At 48.1% G+C, this 23,646-nt stretch overlaps 2 protein-coding genes across 5 annotated transcripts in view; both read left to right on the top strand.

The window, feature by feature from the left end:
* Positions 1-14,325, top strand: SF3B2 (splicing factor 3b subunit 2). Of its 3 annotated transcripts, none has more exons than XM_046016494.1 (22): positions 1-177; positions 337-386; positions 690-767; positions 1,467-1,715; positions 2,145-2,192; positions 3,142-3,259; positions 3,552-3,652; positions 3,983-4,079; positions 4,270-4,361; positions 4,726-4,941; positions 5,095-5,232; positions 5,390-5,470; positions 5,687-5,914; positions 6,951-7,100; positions 7,804-7,893; positions 8,005-8,112; positions 8,880-8,987; positions 9,259-9,401; positions 9,485-9,586; positions 13,358-13,457; positions 13,548-13,733; positions 14,077-14,325. In XM_046016494.1, exons 1-22 carry the CDS (start codon positions 45-47, stop codon positions 14,146-14,148), a joined length of 2,688 nt encoding a protein of 895 aa, XP_045872450.1. In that variant the 5' UTR covers positions 1-44; the 3' UTR covers positions 14,149-14,325. The 3 variants fall into 3 exon arrangements, with proteins under 3 accessions (XP_045872450.1, XP_045872447.1, XP_045872449.1); XM_046016491.1 differs by having other exon boundaries at positions 2-177; positions 2,142-2,192; XM_046016493.1 differs by having other exon boundaries at positions 3-177; positions 340-386; positions 2,142-2,192.
* Positions 14,326-15,674: 1,349 nt separating this feature from the next.
* PACS1 (phosphofurin acidic cluster sorting protein 1) overlaps positions 15,675-23,646 on the top strand; it is a 151,165-nt gene continuing 143,193 nt past the window's right edge. For both annotated transcript variants that reach the window (XM_046016632.1, XM_046016631.1), the window contains exon 1: positions 15,675-16,361. In XM_046016632.1, the coding sequence (XP_045872588.1) occupies positions 16,012-16,361 (350 nt within the window). In that variant the 5' untranslated portion in view covers positions 15,675-16,011. The remainder of the gene's footprint in view (positions 16,362-23,646) is intronic.

The following is a 23,646-nucleotide window of genomic DNA, read 5'->3' as shown; positions in this document are numbered from 1 at the left end:
TGGCTCGAACTTCCGGATTGGTCGCGCGCCTTCCTGCGGCTAAGATGGCGGCCGAGCATCCCGAGCCTCCCAAAGGAGAGTTGCAGCTGCCGCCGCCGCCACCCCCTGGGCACTATGGCGCTTGGGCTGCCCAGGAGCTTCAAGCCAAATTGGCAGAGATCGGAGCTCCGATCCAAGGTGAGAACCTCGAGAGGTCAAGAGCCGGGGCAGCGCAGGCCTGAGGGAGAAGCGGAGCCTGGTTACCCCGGAGACCCAGGGGCGGGGGGAGGGGCGGAGGCGGATCGCTGAGGCCTGACTTGGTCCTGACGGACCTTGTTGATCTTGTGCTTTGCCCAGCAGGGAGTCGCGAGGAGCTGGTGGAGAGGCTGCAGACCTATACCCGCCAGGTACGTGTTGGAGGCGGGACGTCGGGGTAGGCCAAGGTTTTAGAGAAGGCCTTGGTGGCCCCTCACTACTCGGTCTTGGTTCTTTATGTAGCTCTACCCAGCAAGCAGGGGTTTGCAGTTTCCGCTTGTTTTTGTCATTATCTGACCAGTTGTAATCGTTTCTGTCTGTGTCGGTCCTCGCCAGTGACTAGCTCAAGCTCTGGCAGACAGGCACTGGGTAAATGTTGTTGAATGAATGGGGGTGAATGTCGTTTCGTGGAACAGCTCCTCTTGGACTGACCTGGAGTCCTTTCTGTTTTGCAGACTGGCATCGTGCTGAATCGGCCAGTTCTGAGAGGTGAAGATGGGGACAAAGCAGCTCCCCCTCCCATGTCTGCACAGGTAAGGGGGTGGTTCTACTTTATAAGATGACCTCTTTCATATTCAGTGTATTGGAGACGCAACGAACAGATTGGACAGGGAGAAATGGCAGCTCTTCAGTTCTCCCTTGGTCCTGATCCTTATCACCTTTCCCAATGTCTGCTTTTCCAAATTCTATCTGTTGTTTAAGGTGCAGCTTAAGTAATCTGGAAGCCCGATTTTGCCTTCCCAGGGCACAGTTCCCATTTTGTTCAGTTAGACATTAAGGCTCATTCCCTGGTTTGATTTCATAGCCTTTACATTTAGTGAGTCATTGGGACACACTGGCTCCAGTTTAAGTCTTCTCAACTTTCATGTCCTTTTCTGAGCCAGGATTTGAATTTTTCTCTAGGATAATGGCTCTGACCTGGGAACTCTTGACTTGTCTGTGTGGGATGAGGAGTTCCCAGGTGGCCTTTAGAGGTGTCCTCGAATTTCCTGAAATTGTATACAAAATCTATGTTCACGTTTTTCTGGGGAGAGAGTCGATAGTTTCCTTGGTTGGTGCCCCCAAATTAGCATCCTCCTCTTTTGGTATTGTTATAGAGTATTCTTTTCTTACATGCGAGAGTTATATGTCATTTGACTTTGAATCCTAGCACCTGGCTCATAGTTGATCTCCAGCAAGTGTCTGCAGTAGGTAAACGTTTCCTAGTATATGTTCACATTTTTTTCCCACAGCTTTCTGGGATTCCCATGCCACCACCACCCATGGGACTCCCCCCGCTGCAACCTCCTCCACCACCCCCACCACCTCCACCAGGCCTTGGCCTTGGCTTTCCTATGGCAGTTGGACCCCGCCCACCAAACTTGGGGCCACCGCCTCCTCTCCGGGTGGGTGAGCCTGTGGCTCTGTCCGAGGAGGAGCGGCTGAAGCTGGCGCAGCAGCAGGCGGCTTTGCTGATGCAGCAAGAGGAGCGGGCCAAGCAGGTGGGGCAGATGGCAGCTTCGGTGTGGGTCTCAACAGGGTGCTAAAGGCGCAGTGGAGCTTCAGAGAGGCTGAGGCTAAGGCTCCTCCTCCTCCTTTTTTTTTTTTTTTAATATTTTATTTATTTATTAGAGAGCATGAGCAGTGGGGGAGGGCAGAGGCAGAGGGAGAGGGAGAAGCAGACTCCCCGCTGAGCAGGGAGCCTGATGCGGGACTTGATCCCTGAACCCTGGGATCATGACCTGAGCAGAAGGCAGACGCGTAGCTAACTGAGCCACCCAGGCACCCTGGGGCCGAGCTTTCTGGGAAGGTCTGGACCCAAGACTAGAACATAGGCCCTCAACTGGAAGAGGACCCCAGGAAGCAGAGTTGTGACAGCCTGGCCTCAGGGTTGGTGGTGCTGATGGGAGCTTGTTTTCTTTTTTAAGCAGGGAGATCATTCACTGAAGGAACATGAGCTCTTGGAGCAGCAGAAGCGGGTAATGCCCCCCAGCCTTTGGCCTTATGGTCCAGTCCTTGGACTCTCATTCCTAGTACTCAGTGTCCAAAACAAGATGTACCTTGCAAGTTTTCCATGGAGGTTACCTCATCCTTAAGTCCCAGTATCTTCCAAATAATCCCATCTTCTCTGGAGCCCGGGGATTGGTAAACTACAGACTGTGACCTGATTTAGTATGGCCTGCAAGTTAAGAATGGTTTTTCTGTCTTTAAAGGATTTAAGGAAAAAAAAAAAAAAAGCAAACCAGAACAGCCTTTGCAATGACCCATAAAGTTTAAGATGTTTATCGTTTAGGCCATTACAGAAGAAGTTTGGTGACTTCTGTTAGTCTTACGAGATAATTGTTTTAGGTACCTACGAGGGGAGCCTGGATTTATTTAGTCAGTTGTATTGGATTTAGACTCAACATGGTAGATGTAGTTAGAGAATGATACAGAAGACATCCACTCCCAGAGGGGCATCTTGTCAGTTGTTCCCTAGTGTGTTACTGGGAGTATTAGAAAGTAAACATTAACAGGAATAGACACGAAATTATTTATGAAGTGCTGTTTCTGCCTAGACCGTGCTAGATCTTGAAGAGCAGGAATAAGAAAAGAATTCATTGTTCCTTAGAAATAACTTGATCTCTTGGGGAAGAAAACTCTTGTTAAAAAACAGAAGACTTTGTGTAGCGAAATGTTAAATTCTCTGTTAGAAACCAGGAGCTCCCTGGGGTTTCTTGGTATTATTTCCAGGGGTTTTCTTTTGTGACGAGAGACCTCCTGCCCTTGGATCAGTAGCCTGGAAGGGTGAGGGTGATGAGGATGTCCGAACTCTGGTGGCACCTGATTGTTCTCCTTGGGTCTGTTGGCTAAAAGCCTGTGTTTGCCAGGGGCTGCCCGCCCACTGGATTTCCAAGCTGCGCCTTCACTCCCACGTCTCTCTTACAGGCGGCTGTGCTCCTGGAGCAGGAGCGGCAGCAGGAGATCGCCAAGATGGGCGCCCCAGTCCCTCGGCCCCCACAAGACATGGGCCAGATTGGTGTTCGCACTCCTTTGGGTCCTCGAGGTAAGACCCTGGAAATGGAAGGGAAGGGGAAAGACTGTGTGAAAAATCCTACTCGTAAGTACGTGTCCTGTGGAGCGCGTAAGTTCAGTGAACTGTCATCAACTGAGTAACTCATACAACCAGCACAAGGACCAAGGACCAGAATGATACTCGTACCTCAAAAGCTCTCCCGGGCTCCCTTCTGGCCACTCCTCTCCCTAAGGGTGACCATCGCAGTGACCTTTAGCAAGGAAGGTAATTTTTAAGATGCGCGTTTTGTCTCTTCTGACGTTGAATTTTTTTCTTCTCACAGTTGCTGCTCCAGTGGGCCCCACTCCCACTGTTTTACCCATGGGAGCCCCGGTTCCCCGGCCTCGTGGTCCCCCACCACCCCCTGGAGATGAGAATAGAGAGGTGAGATTGGTGATTTCTTTCTAGGGACTGGAGAGTGTGGAGAAGGACTCTTTCTTGAGAAGGATTCTGAGAGAAGATAGGAGGACTTCCAGGGGTCGGGGGCAGGGGAGAGCCATATCTGGTTAAAGCGTATTCAGGTAGAGCAGGAAGTTGGGTTTGGGAGACATTTCCAGGGCAGGGTTCTGAGGTTCACTCTGAAGGGGGCTGAGGGACGATTGTGTCCCTTTCGTGTTATTGCTATCTGCCGTCTACATCATCTAGCTGGTGGTCTTTCTTGTACAAGAGGTAGACATCTGAGATTATCTTCTCTGTCCGGATTGTCTCTGGCAGATGGATGACCCCTCTGTGGGACCCAAGATCCCCCAGGCTTTGGAAAAGATCCTGCAGCTGAAGGAGAGCCGCCAGGAAGAGATGAACTCTCAGCACGGTGAGTGTGTTGGGTCCCCAGGGCTGCAGGGCAGAACCTGGAGAGGCTGAGGCTGAGTCTGCATTCCTCCATCCCTTCCCTCTGTCCCATCCTTTGAGAGGGAAACTGGCCCTTGGTAAAAGGGAGTTACTGTGGGCGAGTGGCATGGTACCAGTGCGAGGAGGCTGATGGTCGCCTTTCTCCCTTACAGAGGAAGAGGAGATGGAAACAGACACTCGCTCATCCCTGGGCCAGTCAGCGTCAGAGACTGAGGAGGACACCATGTCTGTATCCAAGAAAGAGGTACAGGATGGAGCAGATTCTGGAAGGAATGTTAGGAGATGGTATTTGGGCACTAAAGTCAATAAGTAATAGCTGCTATTCGTGCCAGTTCCTGTCTCAAGTATCTTACAGATATTTTGCGTTTAATTATCATAAATCCTTGGAGTTCAGAGTACTGTGCATGCCAGCGTTTTATAGCTGCAAACATTTAGGTTCTGAGAGGTGCAGGAATTTACTGATAGGCACACAGCTTGAGAGGAGCAGAACATCGGAGTCTGACTTCAAGGCCTCTTTCCTCTGTCACTTGGGGAAACAGGATGAGGAGATTGGGGGTGGGCGTGATGCTTGGATTCTCTGACCCAGTTGGTTTTCCTTCTCTCGCAAGAAAAACCGGAAGCGGCGGAACCGAAAGAAGAAGAAAAAGCCCCAGCGGGTTCGGGGGGCGTCTTCTGAGAGCTCTGGGGACCGAGAGAAAGAGTCAGCCCGGTCCCGTGGCTCTGACTCTCCCGCAGCTGATGTTGAAATTGAGTATGTGACCGAAGAACCTGAAATCTATGAGCCCAACTTCATCTTCTTCAAGAGGATTTTTGAGGCTTTCAAGGTACAAGGAGCAGCACATTGGGAAGGGGCACAGCGGTGCAGGGAACGGGCAGGGATGGGGAAAGACAGGGTGAGGGAGGGCGTCTTTTCGGTGCTGGGTTCAGAACTAGGGAGGGACACAGGGCTTGCATTTCCACGTTGTCTGCCTCCGCAGCTCACCGATGACGTGAAGAAGGAGAAGGAGAAGGAGCCAGAGAAACTTGACAAACTGGAGAACTCCACAGCCCCCAAGAAGAAGGGCTTCGAGGAGGAGCACAAGGACAGCGATGACGACAGCAGTGACGATGAACAGGTGAGGCCCGCAAGCTCCTGAGGGGAGGGGAGGGCTGAGGTGCAGCCAGCGAGGGGCCGTGGTGAGCTCCTGCAAAGGAGAATGCCTTTGGGGTGAGCCAGGCAGTGTGATTCACACCTAACGGTCTTGCTGAAAAGAAATGATGGTTTTGTTCTAGGAAAAGAAGCCTGAGGCCCCCAAGTTGTCCAAGAAAAAGTTGCGCCGAATGAATCGCTTCACCGTGGCTGAGCTCAAGCAGGTGAGCCTGGAGTGGATCTAGCTGATCCTGGAGTGTGCCCGGAAGACTGCATGAAAAGCTCCTAGAAATGCACAAGGGTTTTGTTTTGGGGGGTAGGGAAAAGGGCTTTGAAGGAGACCTGGGTGACTTAGGTATGTGTCCTCTGAAGAAGAGAAAGAGAGAGTCTCAGATCTGAGAGGTTAGGGCTTTCTAGTGGCACGTTACTGTGTTTTCCAGCTTGTGGCTCGGCCTGATGTCGTGGAGATGCACGATGTCACCGCACAGGACCCCAAGCTCTTGGTTCATCTCAAGGCCACTCGGAATTCTGTGCCGGTACCACGCCACTGGTGTTTTAAGCGCAAGTACCTACAGGGCAAACGAGGCATTGAGAAGCCCCCGTTTGAGCTGCCAGACTTCATCAAACGCACAGGCATCCAGGAGATGCGGGAAGCCCTGCAGGAGAAGGTAGGGGACCGGACAGGGCTCCATCTACCCTGCAGCTCCACGGCCTTAATAACAGCCTGTTTCAAAATTGGGAATGTGGTTCCCGAAGTCTGCCTTCTTGTTAATTGTCTTGTTAATTATCCATTCTCCAGAAGTCAGCACTGTCTATGACGGAGGGTGAGAAGGGAGGGGGAAGACACCAGCTGGTGAAAGGCAGACCTGGCCTCGATGTTCAGAGCTAGCTCCCTTGCCCCATGCTGAGACTTCTGATTCCACATGGCTCCGTTTCCCCTCTTGCCTCCTCATTCTTCCTCTGCCTGCACTAGGCCAATTCTTTGATCTGCACACGGTGACTCCTTTTTCTGCAGGTGGCTTTTGACTGTGTCTGCAGTTCCCTGTTCCCAGCGTGAGCCTGATGCACTCTGTGGCTGGAGATTCAGGGTGGTTGTGTAACTTCTTAGATTTAAATTTTTAAGTTAAATACTTTGAGTACAGAATACTTGTGTGTACTGCAAAAAATTCAGGAGGTACAAAAATACATGATGAAAACTGTCTCTCAGTTAGACGCCAGTCACCCAGTTCTGTCCAGAGGCAGCTAATGAGGTCAGTCTCTTGGTAAGATGGTTTGAAAAACTATTTATCAGTGTCCATAGCTGAAGATGATTTTATATGACACATCTATTTTGTTCAACTGGGATTATGTAATTTCGAGGGGTTTGAGCAGGAAGGATTTTGGTGACTTCTGGAATGAGATACATGAGGTTTCCCTTTCTTTTTAAAATATTTCTTTATTTGAGAGTGAGAAAATGAGAGATAGCATGTGTGGAGGGGGACGGGCAGAGGGAGAGGGAGAACGGGACATCCTGCTGAGCAGAGCCCAGCACAGGGCTCGATCCCAGGACCCTGGGGTCATGATTTGAGCTGAAGGCAGGTGCTTAACTGACTGAACCACCCAAGTGCCCCTCCCTGTATTTCTTTTGGGAGCAGGGAACCAGAGCTATAAAGAGCCGAACTTGGTGAATATTTTTAATAACCTATCTTCTGGCATGCTTCACAGGAAGAACAGAAGACCATGAAGTCCAAAATGCGAGAGAAGGTTCGGCCAAAGATGGGGAAGATTGACATTGACTACCAGAAACTCCACGATGCTTTCTTCAAGTGGCAGACCAAGCCAAAGCTGACCATCCACGGGGACCTGTACTATGAGGTTCGGGTGTAGGGGCTAGGGGAGAAAAGACTGGGCCTTTGGTCATGGCTGTGTAACTCTTAGTTGGAAAGGCTTTCCAAGACGGTACAGTGGCTTCTGTCCTCAGCCTTAGCTCTTAACTCTTCTTGGAGGGAGTGGAATTTGAAATCTTAAAATGAGGTAGGTTTTAGGAACCATAAAAGGTTCCTACCTTTTATGAGGTAGGAGGAGAGGTTCAGTCCGTCTTTTTAAAATGATGACTGGATGACTGGATAAGGGGCAGAGGCACCAAGTAGTGGATGCTTTTAGGAAAACAGTTAATACTGAGGGAGGGAGAAAAGTTTTTATTTTTTCCTCCTGATCCTTGAAATGGCCGTCACCGTGATATCAGGGAATTTTGGGGGTGGAAGGATCTTGGCGATCATCCTGTCGAGTGTCCTCATTTCACAGATGAGAAAGCAGTTCCTGAATCTGGCTGTGTTCTTGTGGTGGGTTAATGTCGGCACTGGGAGTCCTGCTTCTCTCCTTTCTGGCCTTTATACCTTTTCCTACTCCAGCCAGGGAAAGGAGGGATGAGAATCAACAGGCAGTAGGGCAGCTCTCAGTGGGATTTTGTGTCTGGAGTGGATTGGGACTTTTCATCTTTGTTCCCCTAGCCTCTTGCCATTGAATTCCCAGTGTGTGTCTGGCATTCATAATACAGTGTGCTCTGCTTTTTTCTCAGGGGAAGGAGTTTGAGACACGGCTGAAGGAGAAGAAGCCAGGAGATCTGTCTGATGAGCTAAGGATTTCCTTGGGGATGCCAGTCGGACCAGTGAGTGCCAGTTACCCGACTGGGGAGGCCAAGAAGAGGATGGGAATTGGGGCAGAAGAGAGACAAAGGACAGGGTTGGGCAGATGGTATCCTGTTCTCTTTTTCCGGCAGAATGCTCACAAGGTCCCTCCCCCGTGGCTGATTGCCATGCAGCGATATGGACCACCCCCGTCGTACCCCAACCTGAAAATTCCTGGGCTGAACTCGCCCATCCCCGAGGTGAGCACTGGCTTTCGTTCTTAGTTGCCTCTGCTTTTTAACTAGAGGATGATTTTTTTTTCTCCTTCTCTCATCCCACCCTACTATGTCTCTTTCTCTCTCTCTCTCTCTTTTTTTTTTTCCAAAATAAAGTAAGTTTTTGTTTGTTATAAAACAGTCAATGAGAATTGATGAGTCCAAAGATGAAAACAAATCGCCTATAATTTCACCACTCAGAAATAACCAGATTTAAAATTTGGTGAATGTGTTTCCAGATATCTCTTTGATATATACGTGGCTGGACAGATAGAAATAATTTTATATCAAGAATGGCATTACGCTTTTATTTTGAAATATGAAGCATTGATTAAAAAAAAACTTTAATACATAGCAAAGTCATTAAGGGAAAAAAGAAGTAATTGTTAAACTTCAGGTAAAAATTTCTATCCCTTTAGAGAAATAAATTTTAAAAGCCTCTTAAAGTTAGGAAAAATCGGTAAGAAGTTGAGTCGTGTTTTTGACTTTCAGGCAGCGTGGACTCTACCATGAAGGCTGAGGTTTATTAGTCAACTCTCTGCCTCCCATTTCCCCATCCTGTTGCCTCTGGATTTTTCTCGCTTACCACTTTTGCTCTGTAATGCCTTATAACATTTAATTCTTCCCTGAAATCCCAATTTCCAGAGTTACCAAGCGCTAGTTCTGTACTTTGTAGCGTGACTTCTCTCCAGGGCTCCAGCGTTTGCTCTGGAGCTTAGCCGTGGAACTGACTTGCGTTCGGTCTCTTGCAGAGCTGTTCCTTTGGGTACCATGCTGGTGGCTGGGGCAAACCCCCAGTAGATGAGACTGGGAAACCACTCTATGGGGACGTGTTTGGAACCAATGCTGCTGAATTTCAGGTAGAGGCCGTGGCTGTCTTCTTTCAGGTCATGAAGTGTGGAAGTAGTTGGTTTACAGTCATTGTCAGGGAGCTGGGTGTTCGGAAGTTTCACAGTCTGTAAAATTGCATGCATTTTCCCGAGATGTGACTGCAGTAAGTTCCCCACTAGAATATGAGCTCTCTGTGGGCAGAGATTATTGTTTACTTTTACATCCCTTCAGTTTGCAACAACTTAACGCATCATACCTACCTAGTAGATGTTTGCTGAATGAATGAATGATCTCTTTCAGACCAAGACTGAGGAAGAGGAGATTGATAGGACCCCTTGGGGGGAGCTAGAGCCGTCTGATGAAGAGTCTTCAGAAGAAGAGGAGGAGGAAGAAAGTGATGAGGACAAACCAGATGAGACCGGCTTTATTACCCCTGCAGACAGGTGGGGCGAGCAGAGTCTGCCTCTAAAGTGGTCTGTCGCTGAGGGCTTTCTCGTTACTCCAGAGCTTGTTTCTCTCTTCGCAGTGGCCTCATCACTCCTGGAGGGTTCTCGTCGGTGCCAGCTGGAATGGAGACCCCTGAACTCATTGAGCTGAGGAAGAAGAAGATTGAGGAAGCGATGGATGGGTGAGAGAACCAGGCACAGCTGAGAGGGAAGGCCTTTCTCTTCCCTTCAGCCTCTGGGTTGGCCAGCTGACTTGTGCCCCGCTTTCCCCACCTTGTGAACCAATCATGGACTCTGCTAGGCATGGCTTTAGGCAGTGAAAAACACCAGGTAAGTAGCTCGTCAGAGAACAAGGTGATTTCAGATAGGGGTAGGAAGGTGAAGCAAAGTCAACCAGGTAATGGGATGTGGAGGGAACTGAGTTGGGGGAGGTCTTTGGGAAGGTCTCACTGAGGTATTTGAGCCGAGAGCTGAATGTTAGGAAAGCTCTAAACGCAGGGTAATCTGAGGCAGAAGGAACCAGAAGTGCCTAAGACAGACAGGGGTTTCTCCGAGTCTTGCAATGGAAACTCCCTTACTAGGTACGTAAATATGTAGGATTGTTAAGGCTTCTTGATGAATTGACTCCTTTGTCCTGAGGTCATCTCTGTCCATTCTGGATTGTGTTCCGTTTTCCTATTTGGCTACATTTTAGATTAATTGAACTTTTTTTTTTATGACTCCATTTTATCTCTTTTGTTGACTTATTAACTGTAAAGCTCTTTGTTGTTTTTTTTAAATTTTTTTTTTTTAAAGATTTTATTTATTTACGTGACAGAGAGAGACAGCAAGAGAGGGAACCCAAGCAGTGGGAGTGGGAGAGGGAGAAGCAGGCCTCCTGCTGATCAGGGAGCACGATGTAGGGCTCAGTCCCTGTTCCCTGAGATCGTGACCTGAGCCGAAGGCAGACGCTTAGTGACCGAGCCACGCAGGCGCCCGTTTTATTATTTTTAGTGGTTGCTGTAGGGTTTGTAGTACGTGTCTTTATCACAGTCTACCTTCAGGTGATAAGGCCGCTTGTGCAGAGTAGTGAGCGCCTAACAGCAGCGTACTCCGTTTCTCTCTTCCCAGCCTTTGTGTGGTCATCATGCTTTTTTACTTTCACGTATCGTAAATCCTACCTTATGTGGTCATCTTTGTTTAAATGATCGGTTGTCCTTTTTTTTTAATCTTTTAGAGTGATGTAAATAATTAGTCTTGTATTAACTTATATAAATACCATTCTCAATGTAACTTTCATTTCTTTGTGTACGTCCAGGTTTCCATCTGGTGGCATTTTCCTGCCACCCGAAAGGCATCCTTCAGTATTTCTTGTTGTGGAGCTGTTGGTCATAAATTCTTCCAGTATTGGCAGCCTAAAAGCTTCCTTGTTTGTTCTTTCGAAAGATTTTATTTTAAATTCTTTTGGTTTTATTTAAATGTCCTTTTGAAAGATTTTTGATTTTGGTCAGGGATAGGATTCTAGGTTGGCAGTAGTTTACTTTCAGTACTTTATTTTGGGGCGGGGGTGAGGCAAAGGGAGAGAATCCCAAGCAGGGTCCATGAGGGAGGCTCTAGGCCCAGCATGGGGCTTGATCTCACAACTCTGAGCCGAAATCAAGAGTCAGACCGATTCAAACCAACTGAGCCACTCAGGTGCCCCTCTCCAAATATATCTTCTGGTCCCTTTGCTTTCTCTTTTTCTCCTTTGTAACTCCAATTATATATGTATTAGATCTCTCAAAGCTGCCCTCCTGCTCACTGATGCTGTGTTCCTTTTGAAAATCTCCTTTTCTCTTTGTATTTACTTTTTTTTTTTTAAAGATTTATTTATTTGAGAGAGAGCGAGCACAAGCAGGAGCAGAGGGACAAAGAGAGAGAATCTCAAGCAGACTCCACACTGAGCACAGATCTTAATGGGGGCCTTGATCTCCTAGCCCTGAGATCATGACCTGAGCCGAAACCAAGAGATCAACACTTAACCGACTGTGCCACCCAGGCACCCCACATGCTTGTTAATTTTTGACTGAAAGCCAGACTTGGTGAAATTTACCTTGTTGGGTGCGGGGTTCTGGGTTCTTTGTATCCCTGCAATCCTTGCTCGGGTTTGTCTAGGCACACAGTTAAGGTACTTGGAAACAGTTTGATTCTCAGGTCTTGCTTTTCAGGTTCCTGAGGCAGGACTGAAGCGGTGTGCGGTCCTCTCCACCGCCAGGCACAGGACGTTCTGTCCATTCCACCCAATGCCCTGTTAATCAGGAGGATTTTTAATCAGGCTAGTGAGTTAGGTGCTATACCCCGGCCCATGTGGAACAGCAGACACTGTTCACCACCAGTGCCTTTGGGTGGTTCTGTCCCCGGCTCTGGCACTTCACTCACATCAGTACTGAGGAAGACCCTCTATCGGTCTCCGGAGCTCTCAGGTCTCTGTGCTGCTGTCTCTTCTCTAGGACTCTGTCCTGTGACCTCTGGCTGCCTTGGTCTCTGTGGCCTTTCAGCTTCATCCCTTAAACTCAGTCAGCTAGCGTCCTCCGGGCTCTACACGGCTTCCCCCTCCTTGTGTGGCCTGCAGACCCTCTCTGTGCAGTAGGCAGCGTCACTGAAGGACATGCCTCAGTTGTTTCCTGTCTCACAAGTTATTCTGCTTTGTTACCCCCGTCTGGTGACCTGAAATCTTTGTTTCATGTGTTTTGCCCACTTGGTAATTTTCTTGGTTGTTTCAGGTGGGAGGGTAAGTCTCGTCCCTGTTACTCCTTCTGCAGAAGGCTCAAGCTTGGCATATATACACAAGGAAGAAAAGAAAGAAGAGTCTTGTGGTTGGAGCATAGTGAACAGGGATTAAGGAAGGGACCAGATTATGAACCCTTTAGATCACGTACGGAAGTTGGGTTTGTTCAAATAAGCCTCAGAGGTTTTTGAGCAAAGGAATGACCGAATTTAAACTGTTCTAAGGTGGTAACTGACTGCTGTGTGAGAATAGATGGTTACTGGGGCGCCTGGGTGGCTCAGTGGGGTAAAGCCTCTGCCTTCGGCTCAGGTCATGATCTCAGGGCCCTGGGATCGAGTCCCGCACCGGGCTCTCTGCTCAGCAGGGAGCCTGCCTCTTCCCTCTCTCTCTGCCTGCCTCTCTGCCTACTTGGGATCTCTATCAAATAAACAAATAAAATATTAAAAAAAAAAAAAAAGCATCTGCCTTCGACTCAGGTCGTGATCCTGGGGTCCTGGGATTGAGCCCTGCATCAGGCTCTCTGCTCAGCAGGGAGCCTTCTTCCTCCTCTCTCTCTCTGTCTGCCTCTCTGCCTACTTGGGATCTCTGTATGTCAAATAAATAAATAAAATCTGGGGGAAAAAAAAAAAGAATAGATGGTTACTTCTCCAGAGGGAGAGGTGAGGGGAGGTCCGGGTTGATATTGCTAGATTCGCTTTTGTGTTTTGAGTGGACTCATTGAGGTACATGGCAAGACTGGCTCGGCTAATTCTTGTGCTATGGGAAGTACTGGAAGTTTGAGTTCTCTATGTTAGAACTCCAGGTACAACTTTGGGCAGGAGCTGTTGTCTCTTTTCTCCTGTCATCTTCTCTGTACCAGAGTTCTTAGGGAGCTTTTAGCCTGACCCTTAGCCCTTCTTCACATGTGGGAATCTTGGTCTCTGATCCCCTAAACTTGGTTCAGGGGATCCTTTAACTCAGTCCCTGTATTCCTTCCAGGCTGTATTTCCCAGAATCAGCACTGTTCCACCCCCCTCCCCAACGACCAAGTTGTTTCCTCTTCTGGGTCTCTACAACCTGCAGAGGCACCTAGGACTCGTTGTTCCTCTGGGTGACTGGCAGTCTCTTTGGGAGCTGGGCGGAGGTGCTGCTTGTGTTCTCTTTGCTTCCCCTACTGGAGACCCTTTTGTCCCTTCCTTTTTGGGCCTGACTGCATCGTCCTTTGCAGAAGTGAGACACCTCAGCTGTTCACTGTGTTACCAGAGAAGAGAACGGCCACTGTTGGGGGAGCCATGATGGGATCAACCCACATCTATGACATGTCCACAGTGAGCACTCTTTTGGGGGCTGGGAAAGGGGGCAGAAACGAAGTCTTGTAAGCCTCTCTGTAGATGACAAGACTCTGATCCCTTTTCCAGGTGATGAGCCGGAAGGGCCCGGCTCCTGAGCTACAGGGTGTGGAAGTGGCCCTGGCACCAGAAGAGTTGGAGCTGGATCCCATGGCCATGACCCAGAAGTATGAGGAGCATGTGCGGGAGCAGCAGGCACAGGTGGAGAAGGAAGACTTCAGTGACATGGTGGCCGAGCATGCTGCCAAACAAAAGGTAGGCGGTCACAGGGGGACCCAGCCGGGTGTGAGCCAGGGACGAGGTTCCAGGGCCTCCTTTTTCAGTGGCATGTTGTCCTCTAATATGAGAATGGGGGCGCACTCAGTGTCTGCTGCCCTGAGCTTCCCCGGTGCCGAAAACCTTAGAAATCCTCCGGTGGGCTGCCCTCTTTAAGGATGATGAAACTAAGGCACAAGGAGGGGAATTCATCCAAGTCTGAGAATCCAGTTTTAGCACTTTCTCCACAGACCGATGTGTCTGAGTCAGGCTGCCCACCCTTGTCTTGGGGATTAGTGGGTTGTTTCACCCGTTGTAACCTGTTTCTCTTTCTCTCCTTCAGCAAAAGAAACGGAAAGCTCAGCCCCAGGATAGCCGCGGGGGAAGTAAAAAATACAAGGAGTTCAAATTTTAGGTCCCCCTCACACACCTGGTCCTCCTCTAGGCCCTCTGTCTGGATGTTTGGGCTTCACACATGGTCCCCAAGAGCCAGCTCTCCCACAATTCCCAAGGGCTTGTCATTTCATGTTCTTATTTTAGACCTGTTTTGTAAATAAAGCTGTTTCCCAAGGAAAGAGACGCATATGTAACACTTCTGATCCTCCTTCATCTTTTAATCCCCTCGTCAAAAGGACTAAAACGGGCTTTTTCTGCAACTTCAGGGCTGCCTCAGTGACCTGGGGCATGGGCCTGGATCAGACGTTGCAGTTGAGACCGGTGATAAATTCAAGGCCATGCTGAAATTGTGTGTTACCACGGCTTGCTTTTGTAAGAGGGCTCTCGGGGAAGTACCTCTAGGTCTGGTTTGACCTTACTACTTTGTCCTTGGGGACTAAAAATAGCCAGCTTAACACCCTGGCTGGGCTGAGGAAGTGCAGTGGGCTTGGGAAGTAGGCCAGGTCAGGCCTTCCTAATAGACCTGTGGCCCGAAGAGCCCCAAGTCCATACCTGGGAGAGAATACAGCTCAAAATCTAGATTGTTTTACGTTCACATGAACTCCTGAGTGGTTTCAGTCACCCAGTCTCGAGATGTGGGTGGGTGGAGGTGGGCTTGCTTTCTCCATGTTCTAGTCCTCTGGTCCCAAGAAGTTGGCCCAACAGGTGAGACAAGGTGGGACTTGAGGGGCCCAACGGGCATTTGCTGGGTGCTGAGAAGTCATGCTGCGGTTGCCCTAAGTGCACCAACCAAGGTGCAGATGTCAGGAGGCTTCCTGACATGGTTTTTGGAGGTGATGGATGGGGGGTGGGCAGTGTGGGAGAGCCCATGTTGGATGTGACCGTTGACTGAGCTAGGTCTTGGGAGGAGTAGGATGTTAGAGATTAAACAGTATAGCAGAGAAAACATTACAGGTGAAAGAAATTGAGGGCAGGGATGGGGGGCCTTGGAACTCCAGAATGCTGCTTTGGGGGAGGGGAGCTGTAAGACAGAAAAGGAGGAAGGGTGGCTCCGGATGGGCCAGGGCTTAGCTTTATATCTCACCCTTGCCAGGGCCTTTTGGACTCTAGGTCCGTGAGCCCATACGTCTATGGTGGAGAAAAGCAGGGACGGAAACTTCACGGCCCACAGGCGTGCGGGCCGTCCCCTGGGGTCGCCACGGCTCCCTTTCGTAGGTCGTGAAGGAATCCCGGGGCAGCACAGCGGGGTGGGGGCCAGGTGGGCTGGCGCGACGCGGGCTTTGGCCGGGTGGCCGCTTTTGCCTCGGCTCTGGGGATCCAAAGGGCCCAAGGCGCGCTCCCGCGGCAGCCCCCTCCTGGCCGGGGCCGCGCCCCGGAAAAGCGGAGTTTCCGCTGGCCGGGCTGTTGCTGTCGAGAGGGCGACGGGGGAGGGGAGGGCCGGGCCGGCGGGCTGCCGCCCGCGCCGCGGATCTGAGGGCAGGTCCAGCCGGGTTCGGGAGCGAGGGGAGCGGGGGCAGCTTAGGAGCGAGGGGAACGAGGGGAGCGCGCCCACAGGCTCGCCAGGGGCGCGAGCGCGAGCCCGGGCCCCGCCCCTCGGCGCTGGGTGGGGCCGGCGCCAGCCAGAGCTCCCCGCCCCCCCGGACACGCCCACCCAGTGTCTCGGCGGCGCGAGCCGCAACAGGCAGCGGCGGGCGAGCGCGAGGACCGCGCGCCGAGAGGCCCCGCGCGTGCGTGCAGCCTTTCGCTCGCTCGCTCGCGCGCTCGGGCGGGCGGGCTGAGGAGACGAGTGGATCCCTCGCCGCCGCGGTGGGAGAAGCCTGGGCGTCCTCTCGGCGTCGCCCGGATCCCCGTAACCCCCACGCCCCCCACCTCCGGCCGGGCCATGGCTGAACGCGGAGGGGCGGGCGGTGGTCCCGGAGGCGCCGGGGGCGGCAGCGGCCAGCGGGGCTCTGGGGTCGCCCAGTCCCCGCAACAGCAGCAGCCGCCGCAGCAGCCGACGCCTCAGCAGCCGACGCCCCCCAAGCTGGCCCAGGCCACCTCGTCGTCCTCGTCCACCTCGGCGGCGGCCGCCTCCTCCTCGTCCTCGTCCACCTCCACCTCCATGGCCGTCGCGGTGGCCTCGGGCTCCGCGGCTCCCGGCGGCCCGGGGCCAGGCCGCACCCCCGCCCCGGTGCAGATGAACCTGTACGCCACCTGGGAGGTGGACCGGAGCTCGTCCAGCTGCGTGCCCAGGTGAGCGGCGGGCGGGGGGACCGGGCCCTCGGGGCCGCAGGGCCGGGTCTGTGACAGGCCCCCCGCCCTCTCATTCCTCCCCGTCCCAGCGCCCAAGGGAGCGCCCCCTCCCTGGATCCCCCCTGGCTGCCGGGCCTGGCTCCTGCCTGGCCTCCCCGGACGCCTTCTGCGGGGACCCCGCCCTCTCCTGGCAGCCCCACCTTCTGCCTTGGCCCGGGACCACCCTTTTCCCCTCCCCGACTGGGGCCTTCTGGACTCGCAGCCCGGGGCCTTCTCTTCGTCGATCTGACCGAATCCGGCCTTCCTGACGGTCAGTTTCCCTGCGATTGTCACAGACTCTTTTCCCTGCCTCGTTGGCGCCCGTGGGCTGTACATATGTTACACAGATGCGGTATAGATGTCTTTTGATATTATTATTTCCCAATATACTAAGCGTGTGCCAGACTCCGTTGTCACCTTCTGCCAGGTAAAGCCCGTAGAGGAACCCTTGAGGCTTCCAGTCTTCAATACGCACGCGTTCATTTGGGCTTCAGATTACACACTTTCTGTCCTGGCCTCTGTGCTCTTGTAAAAAGTCCTGTTTGGTGTGTCTTTAAGTGTATTTTTCATCCCCTCCTTCCTCCCCAGTAGCTAGTCACAAATTCTCCTAGCCCTGGAGAACTGCATAGAATTACTGCCTTGCTACTTAAATTCAGTCCATTCCTCTGTCTGTTGGAACCATCTGGGGACTTTCCTGTCATTGGTAAAATATGCCTGAGTTTGTGATGGTCTCTCTTTCCGTCTTGGGAAAGCGGTCTTTCTTTTTCCAACTCTTTGGGGACAGTGCGCAGTGTTTTAGAGTTTACCCCGTGAACAGACAGTGTGGAGCTGGTTTCACCTAGTAAGCCCAGAAAAGAGCCTGGAGGTGATCTTTTTGTCACCTCTAAACTGAGCCCATTCTGTTGCCTTGGAGTTTTGGACTCGCTCCTTATTCTGTTAGCCCAGGCTTGCGTAGATGGAGGTGTAAGTGGGGAGCGTCTAGTTCCAGGCTTGGCTCTGTTTATCTCCCCCTCCCTTTATTTTGAATCATTTTTTGCTTACAAAATTATACACACACACACACACACACACACACACCCCTCCTAGATAGGGTATTTTACAAAAATGATGTAAAGTACATGTCTGTACTTGACTCAGCTTAAAAAATTGAGCATTATAAATTACGTTGAAGGCCTCAGGGTGCCCCGTCCTGACCATACCCCCAACTTCCCCTAGGTAAACACTATCCTGAATTGTGTGTTTATGATTTCCCTTGTCTTTTAAAAATATTTTTAATGCATGAGTGCATCTCTCAACAGTATGTTTTAGTTTTGAGTGTTTTTGAAGTTTATATAAGTGCCGTCACACTATGTGTTCTGTGGATTAACTCAGTTGTGTTAGTGGTTTTGACTGAGCATTCAGCTTGTGAGACTCGTCTGTGGGATATAGTGGCTCTACTTTAAATATTTTCACTAATGGATAGAATTTCATTGTATGAATACATCATAATTCTCCTTTTGGTGAATATTTGTCTCGTGTTTTGTTAACAGGAACAGTAATGCTTTAAATATCTTTATCCAGGACTCCTGGTTTTCCTTGCTAAAGTTTCCTTTGGTTCCTTTATATGTAGGGGTGGAATTGCTGTTTGCAGAGTAAACATCTGAAACTTTTTAAAGATAATGCTAAATTGTCTTCCATTCATGCTCTACCCCTCTTACTCCTCATCCTTTGTGTTTCAGCATTCACTTCACTGACTTACACTTTTTTTTTCCTTTGTCTTTCCTTCAGGGTAATCAGAAGCCACACTAGCTTAGTTTGCTTTGGCCAGTGCCCTAGCACAACATCAAACTCAAGTGGGAGTTGAGTATGTAATGGTCCTTAGCAGGCTTCTCTCTTTCTAGGTAGGTTCATCTATAGTCCAAGTATTTTAATCTACCTCTTTCAAACGTGAAAACACTGTACCCCTTCCTACATTGGTTCAGTGTTAGTAATACATGCTTGCCCATTCTTCCCTCACATCTATCGCTATGTTTGACTGGTGACAGTTGGACAACTGCCTTTTCTAGCTTGTTAGATTGAAAAGGCGTTGAGCCAACAGGGAAGAAGCTGCTGTGCAACAGAGGGAGATAAATAAAATCACTGATTGACGTTGATTTTTTTTTTTCCACACCTATTGGTCACTAAAAAGTCCATGTAATAAATTATTAGCCCAAGAAACAGCCTGCCATCCTGAGTAAATGGGTAATTATTACACTAACTTGGTGTGAGAGGCTTTAGGTTGCTTGTTGTTTTCAACCTCCTGGGATCATGCGGGTTTGTCATGTCTACTAACCAGTCCTTGAGATTGTCAGCTGTCCTGCTCTAACTTTGTTTTTCAGCTATCACCCTTGTGCCTCCCGGCCCCTTGTGGAACACTTGTGCTCTTTGGAGCATGCTGTTTTATCTGCAGGATGGAAAATAACACCCTGTGGGGAGAAAATGTCCTGCTATTGGCCCTTCCAATTACTAGAGTCATCTGATTAATTTGAGATCTCCTTATTTGCTTGTTCATGTTGTTTAGAATATATTGGCGGTGTGCACTTTGTATGCGGCATTCTTTATATAGCCTAGGATTAACATTCTTGTCTCATGTAACTTAAATGAGACACAAGCATGTAATATATGTGCGCTTAAGAAATGTAAACATGAAAAAAAAAAAGAAATGTAAACATGATTGTCATTTAAGGCTTTATATATATCTGTATATTTTAACTTTCTACGGTTGAAGAGAATACTTACAGTTGGCTTTAAAATAACTAAATTGTTTGATTCATTGACATTTTTACCAGCATTTTTTTTAAATTAAAAGATTAATACATGTCCGTGATTTAGAAATTCAAGCAGTACAGAAAGATGGAAATTTTAAAGGAAAAGCCCCCAGCCTTGTCTCTGTTTTCGCTCTCCAGAGGTAATCACTGGGAAATACAGTTGGCTTTTAAGATTGTTTCAAGCCAGTATATGTCTATTACCATTCATGAAATTCACAGCTTTAGAAGTTGGCATTGTTTTCTCTCCATACTAAGTAGTGCTTCCTCTACTATGGCCCATGGATTGGCTAGTGGTGTGGTGACATTATAAGCAGGTGGCATGTTGCTTGATGTTAAGGGAAGAGCTTTAGAGTTTCATTGTTGATCCCTTCTCTTTGGTCCTTGTATGGTGACGTTTTTCCCTGATGTTCTTTTCTCTTTTTGAGAAAAGAGAGTTCTTTTCTTTTTTTTTTTTTTTTTTTTTTGAGCTACTTCAGTAGGGGAGGCAGAAAAATTATTAAATTTCACAGGTGTACAAAATTTCCTCAGTAGCATAAAACCAATTGTTGCGAGATAAAATGTGCTCTGCTATATCACTTACAAACTGTATCACATTTGTCTTTGAGTACAAAGCACATTTGCACGCCCTTACCTGAGCACTTAGGGAAGTTCAGGAGTTGTCAGTCACATTTCTCCTTAGACCACATTTGTTTTTTTGTTTTTTTTAATTGGATACCAAAGTTAAGCCTTATTCAATAAAACTATTAGAACCAAAGGAGGTGGCCATGGCTAGGTTGACATGACTAGTCTGCAGCAGAAGTGTTACTTTCATCAGGACACTTAGGGACAGTTGCCCCTCTAACCACAAAAGCACTAGGCAAGCCAGGATATATTATTCTTCTTTTCTTATTATATGCCAAGACAACCTCTTCCACACCTTGGTTTTTTAATCCACTGATTGGGAATACTTTTACTTGCCATTCATTCTAAAATGTGGGTGAAATAAATACGAAATAGGACCTATAGGTCTGTAAGAGGAAGTACTTCTTAAACGATAGATAGGAAGTAAATGAAATTGATCAAATAAGAGAGACGTGGTGAAATTTCTGCTATTTCCCTAGCATTAAAAGTCTTAAAAGCATATTCATATCTTAGAAGATTTGAGTTTCACGTTGTGAGTGTTGTAATAGAATATCCTCTCTATCAGGGTAATATTATCCATTGTCCCTGTGGAAGCTCAGATTCCTTAAGTCAGAAAGAGAATGACTTTCACAGAGTCTGTTTTACATGTATTGATTTACAGATCTTTTGGGTACCTTAGTGGTTATGTGATTTCTTTTTAAACTAGTTTCCCAATTTCTTAGCTGAGCCAATGAGCTGCTACTGTTACGGTGTGTGTTTGCCTCAGTGTGCATGAGGGAGGTACAAGTACGGATATGGGCTGTGTCTTCTCCCTGCTTCAACCCAGGAAGCTTGTTTTGTTTTGGCCTGGACTTGAGGGTTTAGTGCGTCCTCTGAAATTTGAAATTGGCTTGGCTTACATCTGTGGCATCACATTCTGGGAGTACTTTAGGCATCCAAGGTAGCTGTGGCAATGCTCATAAGAATTGTCTTTTTCCAGTGTGGGTTCAGAGTGGTATTATGGCTCTTGAGAAAAGAGTTTGACGTTGGTCTTAGAATGTCTTTCAGTGGCCCCTTGGGCTGGATTGAGTGAGGTGGTTTGGTTTTAGATTGGCAAGTGCAGACAGAATTCTCCCTTCTCCAGGCCTAGTTGGAAGAGTAAGCAGCATAGCTTCGGATGGTTTTAGAGAATCAAGATGTTTAGGCCTAGACACCAACTCCAGAGTATTTTCCTCTTCCTGCCATTCACAGGGCTGCTGTCTGGTTAGAAAGCCTGCTGCATTCTCTTTTACCTTATAAACCAGAGAAGAGCTACAGTCACAGCTCAGGGAGCTGCTTAGACAGACCTCTATCTGACCTCTACCTTGGGTAGAGAAGTAGAGCAGCAGAGCAGCAGAGAAGGCCAGGAGATGAAGATAAATTGTTACTTAGCTTATATATCTTCCAGAAAACAGTTTGTGAAAGCATTCCATTTGACATCCAGTTAAATCTTGACATCATAAGCTGTTTTATCTTTAAAGCTGTGCTATCTAATACAGTAACCACTAGTTGCATGTGGCTATTTAAGATTCATTAAAATTGAATACAATTAAAAATTCTCTTTCTTAGTTGTGTTAGCCACATTTCGTGTCGTACTAGTCTCGTGTGATTAGTGGCTTCCGTATTAGACAAGGCAGATCTAGAACGTTCAGGACCACAGAAAGTTCTATTAGATAATACTATTATTTATTTATTTATTTGTTGGTCAGAGAGAGAGAACACACAAGCAAGGAGAGTGGCAGGCAGAGGGAGAAGCAGGGTCTGTGGGTAGCCCGATGCAGGACTTGATTCCAGGACCCTGGGATCATGACCTGAGTCGAAGGCAGACGCTTAACCAACTGAGCCACCAAGGCATCCCTAGATAACACTAAAGAGAAAATTGCCTAACCATGATATTTCTCGTATTAATATCTGTGGTTTCTCCTTATTTATTTAGTTAAGTTGAATACTTTTGTCCACTTCCAGATTATTATTTTTTAAGATTTTATTTATTTATTTGACGGAGATTGCAAGTAGGCAGAGAGGCAGGCAGAGAGAGACGGGGAAGCATGCTCCCAGCTGAGCCGAGAGCCTGATGCGGGACTTGATCCCAGCACCCTAGGACCATGACCCAAGCCGAAGGCAAAGACTTTAACCCACTGAGCCACCCAGGCGCCCCTAGATTATTTTTAAATGTCCCCTTTTTTTCATTATTTCAAGGACCTCTTAGTTTTCTTCTGTTAGTTGTTCCCCTTTAAATGTTTTTACCTTTTAATCTGCTCACTTCTTGTGTAGGGAATTTGCTTCCTGGTGCCTGCCTACCATTTGTTTCCCACAGTTTTAGGTCTTAGTCAATACCTATTGAGAAAACCGTCTGGAGACATTAATTCTAAAATGGCTTTTAGGAGCGCTTAGGTGGCTCAGTCGCTTAAGTGTCTGCCTTTGGCTCAGGTCATGATCCTGAGGTCCTGGGATCGAGCCCCATGTCGGGCTTCCTCCTCAGTCGTGAGTCTGCTTCTCCCTTTCTCTTTACCCCTTCCTCTGACTTGTTCTCTCTCTCTCTTTTGCTCTCACTTTCACTCTCAAATAAATAAATAAAAATGTTTAAAAAAAGTAAAATGGCTTTAGATGGTTAGATTATGTGTGGTATTTGGTCCTTATTTTTTTGTGATGATTTCCAACTTTATATAATAAACATGCATTGCAGAACAGACCAGTGAATGTTGTTTTTAAAAAATGTTTTTAAGGGGCACCTGGGTAGCTCAGTGGGTTAAAGCCTCTGCCTTCGGCTTGGGTCATGATCCCAGAGTCCTGGGATCAAGCCCTGCATCAGGCTCTCTGCTCAGTGGGGAGCCTGCTTCCCCCTCTCTCTGCCAGCTTCTCTGCCTACTTGTGATCTCTGTCAAATAAATAAATAAAATCTTAAAAAATATATATATATATATTTAAAAATACATATCTACTCTACTTAATTGTATACCTTGAAGGAGTGAACTTTAGGAATTTTATATTGCAATAAGGCTGTAAAAAAAGTACATATTGAATGGATGAAGACATGGGGGACTTAAGTTTTAATCCACTCATTACCTTCCTTTCCTGGTTCTAGAATTGTTTGTTCCTTTTTATTGATAGTAAATGTGGTGAATGGGGAATGTTCTAGACACTGTTTCCCTTATGGTAGGTGGGTGACAAAGTAGTATTGAAAATGGCACATTTACTTATTTATTTGTTTAATATTTACATAGATTCTTTTAGATAGTAAAGTGTTTTAAGATACACTCAAGGTGGGGCGCCTGGGTGGCTCAGTGGGTTAAAGCCTCTGTCTTCAGCTCAGGTCATGATCTCAGGGTCCTGGGATCGAGCCCCACATCGGGCTCTCTGCCCCACAGGGAGCCTGCTTCCTCCTCTCTCTCTCTGCCTGCCTCTCTGCCTAGTTGTGATTTCTCTCTGTCAAATAAATAAAATATTAAAAAAAAAAAGATACACTCAAGGTGAGAATCTCTGAGTTTAGCTGTAGCTTCACACATTTTTCTGACCCTGAATACTGTCCTTCCTTTTTTCTCTTTGGGGTCAGTGATCCTTGCCAACTCCCAGATAAATCCATTCAGCATTTACAGTACTTCTAGTTCTGTGAACATGACACTAGGTAATATCCATAGTGTATTTTGGCAAAAAATTTTAGAACTGTGATGAGTATCTTAGAAATTATGCTGTAATTTATGTGTTTTTTAGTGACTCAATACAGATAAAGGTAGATATGAAGGGAATGATGTTTTAAAACTTGATTCCTACTAGAGGAATACCTGTTCCTCTCTTTGTGGACTGTGTAACTCTTCCAAATG

Source organism: Meles meles, chromosome 8 (genome assembly GCF_922984935.1).
Source record: "Meles meles chromosome 8, mMelMel3.1 paternal haplotype, whole genome shotgun sequence".
NCBI classification, from domain to species: Eukaryota; Metazoa; Chordata; class Mammalia; order Carnivora; family Mustelidae; genus Meles; species Meles meles.
Note: the sequence above shows the minus strand (reverse complement) of the source record. Positions and strands in the feature narration are given on the sequence as shown.